The following is a 7,220-nucleotide window of genomic DNA, read 5'->3' as shown; positions in this document are numbered from 1 at the left end:
GGTGTAGCGAGAGGCAGATGTAGAGAGAGGTAAAGAAAGGGGTGAAAAGATGTAGAGAGAGGGTAAGTAAAGACAGATGTACAGAAAGATGGAGAGAGACAGATGTAGAGGGAGGTGATGTGGAGAGAGAGGGGTAGCGAGACAGGTGAAAAGAGACAGGTAGCGAGACAGGTGAAGAGAGACAGATGTAGAGAGAGAGGGGTAGCGAGACAGGTGAAGAGAGACAGATGTAGAGAGAGGTGAAGAGAGACGTACAGAGGGGTTATGTGGAGAGAGGGGGTGAAGAGAGACAGACAGATGCAGAGAGGTATAGCGAGACAGATGTAGAGAGAGGTGAAGAGAGACAGATGTAGAGAGAGGGGTAGCGAGACAGGTGAAGAGAGACAGATGTAGAGAGAGGGGTAGCAAGACAGGTGAAGAGAGACAGATGTAGAGAGAGGGGGGTAGCTAGACAGGTGAAGAGAGACAGATGTAGAGAGAGGTGAAGAGAGACAGATGTAGAGAGAGGGGTAGCGAGACAGGTGAAGAGAGACAGATGTAGAGAGAGGGGTAGCAAGACAGGTGAAGAGAGACAGATGTAGAGAGAGGGGGGTAGCTAGACAGGTGAAGAGAGACAGATGTAGAGAGAGGTGAAGAGAGACAGATGTAGAGAGAGGGGGGTAGCGAGACAGGTGAAGAGAGACAGATGTAGAGAGAGGGGTAGCGAGACAGGTGAAGAGAGACAGATGTAGAGAGAGGTGAAGAGAGACGTACAGAGGGGTTATGTGGAGAGAGGGGGTGAAGAGAGACAGACAGATGCAGAGAGGTATAGCGAGACAGATGTAGAGAGAGGTGAAGAGAGACAGATGTAGAGAGAGGGGTAGCGAGACAGGTGAAGAGAGACAGATGTAGAGAGAGGGGGGTAGCTAGACAGGTGAAGAGAGACAGATGTAGAGAGAGGGGGGTAGCGAGACAGGTGAAGAGAGACAGATGTAGAGAGAGGTGAAGAGAGACAGATGTAGAGAGAGGGGGGTAGCGAGACAGGTGAAGAGAGACAGATGTAGAGAGAGGGGTAGCGAGACAGGTGAAGAGAGACAGATGTAGAGAGAGGTGAAGAGAGACAGATGTAGAGAGAGGGGGGTAGCGAGACAGGTGAAGAGAGACAGATGTAGAGAGAGGGGTAGCGAGACAGGTGAAGAGACATGTACAGAGGGGTTATGTGGAGAGAGGGGGGTAGCGAGACAGGTGAAGAGAGACAGATGTAGAGAGAGGGGTAGCGAGACAGGTGAAGAGACATGTACAGAGGGGTTATGTGGAGAGAGGGGGGTAGCGAGACAGGTGAAGAGAGACAGATGTAGAGAGAGAGAGGGGTAGCGAGACAGGTGAAGAGAGACAGATGTAGAGAGAGGGGTGAAGAGAGAAAGGAACGGAAAGAAAGATACATTGAAAAAGATTAGTCCTAAAAAAAGAAAAATCAATAGAGGCAGAAAAAACTAAAAATAAAATGAATTAGTAAAACACATTTTACCCAATTCTAAACTCTATAAATGAGATTTTTCTACACAGAAATATAAAATAACTGAACAGAAATGATCCTGAAGCAAGCTCTACTTTATTAAGGCACAAAAATACAGTACTCTTATTTACACAAACAGCAGAAACGATACGGACAGATTAAAAACATACGAACAGGAAACGAGAGAAACGCAGAGAGGAAGCACTTCAGTATCAAAACAAACAAGAGTTTAAGCAGCAGTTAGAAACACTTTAAACAGTTCAACTACAGGAGAACAGGGAGGATATTAAAGAGTAAAAACCAGCAAAACCACTTCTTTACCTGAACCAGAACTCCAGTTCCACTCTGTTCACATTCTGCATATAAAACCAGATCCAGATTAAAGTGGGTTTACAGGAGAAATACAGCAGTTTCAGCGTTATCTGCTACATGTTCGATTAATAAATGATCAGATTGATGCGTTTAAGATACTTTTCTTTGTGATCAATAAATATTTAGTGAATAATTAACTCAGTAGATGTTTAACGGTGATCAGTGGGCAGATGCTGATTGACTTCTATTGTATATATGTTTTTTTTTTTTTTTATTGCTGCTTCTATTATATGTTTCAAGCCAACGGAATTTCTATTACATATTTTAAGTCAATAGGTTTTTTCTACCATGGCTTTTATTATTGCTTTTTTAAATCAATATGTTTTCTATAGTGGTTTATTTATATTTTTCTATATCAGGCTGCAATCTGCTGTATTTCTCCTCTAATCCTCAGTTCAGATCTGCTTCTCTTCAGGGTTTGCGGTCGGAAGGCGAGTTACTCCTATTTCCTTCTAGCAGCTTTGAAATACAGAGACTTTTACTTTGGAATGATTCAGTCAGTAAAAACGGCACAGCTCAGTCAGAAAGGGGGCGTGGCTCCCCTCAGCTACGAGAGTTTAACTCTATAAAACTCTAGAAAAGTCTCTGAACACGTTTCTGCAGTTAAAACACAGACTGGCACTAAAACATCACAGATAAAACACAGCCCCGCCCCCCAGCATCACACACTGCGGAGGGGGAGGAGTCTGTTAGGGGAGGAAGGAGGAGTCTGGGGATAAGTTTTTCCTGGGGAGGGAGGAGTTTGTAAATTGGAAGGTCTAAGTGGGGGCGAGGAAGAAGGAAAATAGGATGGGAGGAGTTTGTGGGGGAGGAGTCTGGGAAAATAAGAGTTAGAGGTGGGAGGAGCCTGAATGGGGAAGTTAGGGATAGGAGGAGTCTGTGGGAAGGAAGAAATTAGGATGGGAGGAGTCTGTTGGGAGGAGTTAGGAATGGGAGGAGTCTGAATTGGAAAGCCCTGTGAGGGGAGTAGGGGTTATAGGTGTGAGGAGTCTGTGTGGAGATAAGAGTTAGAGGTGGGTGGAGCCTGAGTGGGGAGGTTAGGGATGGGAGGAGGAGTTCTTGGGGAGAAGTTAGAGGTGGGAGGAGTTAACACTACAGAAAGGTGCTCTTTGAACTGGACTTTGTGCAAGAATATTCAGATCCGTCCCACAGTGAGGAGTTTAACAGAAACGCAGCAGGACCGACAGGAGGCGGAGCTTCATCAGGCAGATTCCTCTGTTGGAGTCACGGCGCTGCTGGAAGATAGAGATAGATCAATACTGATATTGATTATGTAACATTTATATTTACCTGTTCTAGAACTAATCTTCCATTATAGAGCTGATATTATACTACAGCAGCAGCACAGCGGCAAAAACAAAGGATCGACTGTGGATCAGGTTTAGAATAACTGAACATGTTAAAAACTCTTATTTTACACTTTACTAATTCAATCAAACTCACTACAGTTCTCACTTTCCCATATTTCTGATTTTATATATTAATCCATTGAACACTAAAAACTTAGAATATAGATACATGAACCTGTTTTTAAATCACCTGTACAACTGATATTGCTTTATGACAATAAACCTGATTTAATTTGAAAGTTAAGTTTTTTGCTGTTTTGGATATACAAGATTTTTGAATGGAAGTGATGATATACTTAAGCATGTACAGAAAAACAAAAAGAACGCTAAACCTGTGCCAGACCAAATCATTAATATGCAATAAAGGTTTTCAATTAATATCTATTAAACAGGAGTGTAAGCTAGGGATGCACCGATAAACTCTTAATTTGTCAATACCGACACCAATGTTGAATTAATAAAAAATTACTTTACCACATGAGACATTCTATAAAGGCATTAGAATTGACAAACATTAACTTTGTGAAACAACAAATTAACTTTAACATTTATTTGCTATATAAATGCAGAACACAGCATTTAAATGCAGAACAAAAAGGGGTAAAACTTAAAATATATATATCCAATAAATAAGATATGAGCAAAGATTATTTTAAATATTTTAACCGTTTAAACATAAATGCAAAATCTAGCAGCTGAACCTGGAAATAAAGAAATACCTTGATCAAATACAATCCCTGTAAACATGTGTATAGATAGTATACATAGTAAATTAAACTTGTATATAAAATATGTTAAAATAAACATACTGCACAGACTGGTTTAACTAAAAAATAAACCCAGCACAGGTTTAAAAACAAGGTTTAAATCAGTCCCATGGATCAGCCAATATACCAGATCCAGCTAATAATGTAGTTAATATTAAGACTAATATCCAATCCTGGTATTTGATCGGTGCATCCCTAGTACAAAGATATAAGAAAAACATTTTAATTTACTGAAGTTACTCAAAAATAAGTAAATTAGTTATAAATATTCTGCAGAATGGACCAACAAAACTCATAAGAATGATTTTCCTCCTTCCATGTAGATCAGTGGTTCCCAACCTTTTTCTTCAGGGACCCATATTTTTACCATTGTAAGCTTTGGTGACCCAACATAACCCCCCCCCCCCCCCCCCAAAAGTAAAAGATGTAAGTGTATAATTGGGTACATAAAACATAAGGAATTTTTATCTTATGAAGAAAAAAATTATTAGATCAATAAAATAATACAACTATTTAAAATGAATAAAAAATAATTTATATTAAAAAAAAAAAAAAAAAAAAAAAAAAAAGAATATCAGTTTCAGTTTCAAATCAGTAAAACAGCTCACCAAAACCTCAACCTGTCCAAATATTGGACAATAATTGATTAACTTTACAGGCCCTCACTCATTTTCATTTATTTAACTAAACTGAGTTTTATATTCTTATATTATTATATTATTATATTCAGCCTCGCGCTGAATTCAGCTCCGCGCTGCCGGAGAGAGCGCCCGCGCGCGCGCCAGAGAGAGAGAGAGAGACAGAGAGAGCGCAGCGCGGCGAATTTTGCTTACCCTAGACTATATATAGTATTAAAATGAAACCCCTTAAAATCAAGAGGGCTTCGCGACCCATCGTGGATCTTTGGCGACCCATAGGTTGGGAACCACTGATGTAGACGACCTGGGACTTCACTGATATAAACTGATGTTTGTGATTGTGATTAAATAAAGATAAATAAAGGAAATAAAGAGTTTACCTGATCTTCTCTGAAGCTGCAGTGTTTTCTTCTCCATCTCCATCTCTCTCAGCCTCCACCTCTCCACTCTTCTCCTCAGGACTGGAGTCTCCATTCATCACCTTACTCTCTGTGGAGAAACACACACCATCATCAGTTTCACACACACGCTAACCAAGCTCCCACACACACACACACACACACACACACACACACACACACACACACATATATACCAAAGGACCTGTATGGAGTTCATGGAGAGCCTACCTACTTCATCTCTACCCCATTATATCAGAAAACAACTGCAAACTGTTAGAATGAGTGTGTTTGATGCTAAACGACTAAAACCCAAGTAAAAAATAAACAAACACTTAAAAAGAACATATTCCTTTAATTTTAGAAAGTAAAATGATGTACTTTTCTAAAAAAGCAAAGAAAACATCCTTATATATTTCAGTTTCTCTACAGTAGATGGTTAAGTTATTAGCAGTAAACACTGCATTACAGAATGAAGAGGATTATACGTTTTAAGTGTAAAAGCTGTATAGGGCAAAGCAAGTTTATTTTGTGTAGCACCTTACAGAAAGATTTAAGACTCAATGCAGAACAAGTTTTAATTAAAAGAAAAAAGTAATGCGAACTGTACATACAAAATAAGACATTTAAAGCTGAAAAAATTGAATATACTAAATAAATGACAAAAGAAAAAATGTTAGACAGTTACAAAACATAAAATGAATAAAAAACAATAAAAGCTAAGAACAAATCAATGCAAGAAATAAAGTACTAAAATGTGTGCTACAGTACTAAAATCAGGTAAATTAGATATTTTAAATTGCCCAGAAAAATTGGATACCCTGATAATAATATATTATTATAATTTAAAAGCCTTTAAAGATAGATCTGCAGTGCTGTCAGTGTTTTTAAACACTGACAAACTTATTTCGCTCGATTGGACTTGTTCTGTAGCGCCTTCTGGTGGTAAAAAAAAGAAAAACCTTGAATAGATTCTGAAGTGAGTATTCTCCTCTCTATTACAGTATGTGTCCACTGGCACTTAAAGCATCCTATTCATTTCAGTGGAGAGAGCCGCTGCATGTAACAGAGTTGAAATGAACAGATAATATAATTAATGAGTTTCACCAAAATTGCTCTATTATTATAAAAATGGGTTAAAAATGTCTAAAAAGTTATTTTTTTGTGAAAGTTTATATTTTTTTAAAAGGTTAAATATATTTTTGGGAGCTTTTCATTTCTTGCTTTGACGTCCCTGCAGGCTGTGTCCCTCTGCTGCTGCCGTACCTCCATCAGACGAGTGAGAGAGCTCTGAGATGGATGGTTCGTAGCTGCTGCAGTTTCTCTCTAAAATATATATTTTCTAATCTTTATCTAGTTAAAAACTTTAAAAACACTGTTCTATAACTTCATAAAAATATCTAGTGCTCTATTAATTATAGATTTGATAAGAAATGTTAACTTTATCGAGTTTAGTCTAGACACATGCTCCGCACGTGCGGGCCGCATTATATAACTCATGCTTTCTAAAGTAAAATGTGAATTAAGCGAATCCCTTTTTATCTTATTTTATTTTTTACAACCTCAGTGTGCTATACCTGCAGCCGTTCATTGCAAGACGTGAAGGATTATTTGATTTAATCTGTTTCAGGTATGTTGCTCCCTGGATTTTCCCTCCAAAAATGTTCTATAAATATTTCTAAATATGTTATTAATTAATTTTTCTAATGCTGTTGTGCTACAAGATAAAAAAACGCTTTCCTCTGTTAATTTTTGAATATATTTTTATGAGAAAAACAAGCTATACGATCACGTACATGTTATGTTAAAATTCTGTTTTAAAGAGAACACTCAGACGAGTGAGTGAGAGCTCTGAGATGGAGGTGTGCTATACCTGCAGCCGTTCATTGCAAGACGTGAAGGTTTATTTGGTTTAATCTGTTTCAGAATAAACAGAGTGGAAAGCAGCCTGGGTTTCAGACTCATTTACTGGCCAAACAGTGGTCGTTACACTGGGTTGCATTGTGTTGAACGCAGCTCCGCCCTCCGGGAAAAAAGTTCAGCAGAGCTCAACTTCGGCGCCTGCACTGCGTCAAGGAATCAAGGAATTGCAGGCTGCAACTTCGCACACATACGAGCCTCACACACACAGAACAGGAGCCTTTTAACCACAGAAGAGAGGCTGAAAATGGTGAAATATGGATTTGCAGAACTTTAAATTA

At 38.7% G+C, this 7,220-nt stretch overlaps 1 protein-coding gene and 1 long non-coding RNA gene across 5 annotated transcripts in view; one reads left to right on the top strand and one right to left on the bottom strand.

The window, feature by feature from the left end:
- Positions 1–650: 650 nt before the first annotated feature.
- LOC125802993 (uncharacterized) lies at positions 651–1,457 on the top strand. The gene is made up of 3 exons (XR_007440044.1): positions 651–831; positions 1,006–1,089; positions 1,300–1,457. It is a non-coding gene; the product is annotated as an uncharacterized LOC125802993 (long non-coding RNA).
- A 658-nt stretch (positions 1,458–2,115) lies between these two features.
- Positions 2,116–7,220, bottom strand: part of psip1a (PC4 and SFRS1 interacting protein 1a) — a 34,827-nt gene continuing 29,722 nt past the window's right edge. For 3 of the 4 annotated variants that reach the window (XM_022666775.2, XM_022666774.2, XM_022666777.2), the window contains 2 exons: positions 5,002–5,110; positions 2,116–3,102 (listed from right to left, as the gene is read on the bottom strand). In XM_022666775.2, the coding sequence (XP_022522496.2) occupies positions 3,069–3,102; positions 5,002–5,110 (143 nt within the window). In that variant the 3' untranslated portion in view covers positions 2,116–3,068. The remainder of the gene's footprint in view (positions 3,103–5,001; positions 5,111–7,220) is intronic. The other variant, XM_022666776.2, reaches the window with a different exon arrangement.

The sequence above is a fragment of the Astyanax mexicanus genome, chromosome 7, assembly GCF_023375975.1.
Source record: "Astyanax mexicanus isolate ESR-SI-001 chromosome 7, AstMex3_surface, whole genome shotgun sequence".
NCBI lineage: Eukaryota > Metazoa > Chordata > Actinopteri > Characiformes > Acestrorhamphidae > Astyanax > Astyanax mexicanus.
Note: the sequence above shows the minus strand (reverse complement) of the source record. Positions and strands in the feature narration are given on the sequence as shown.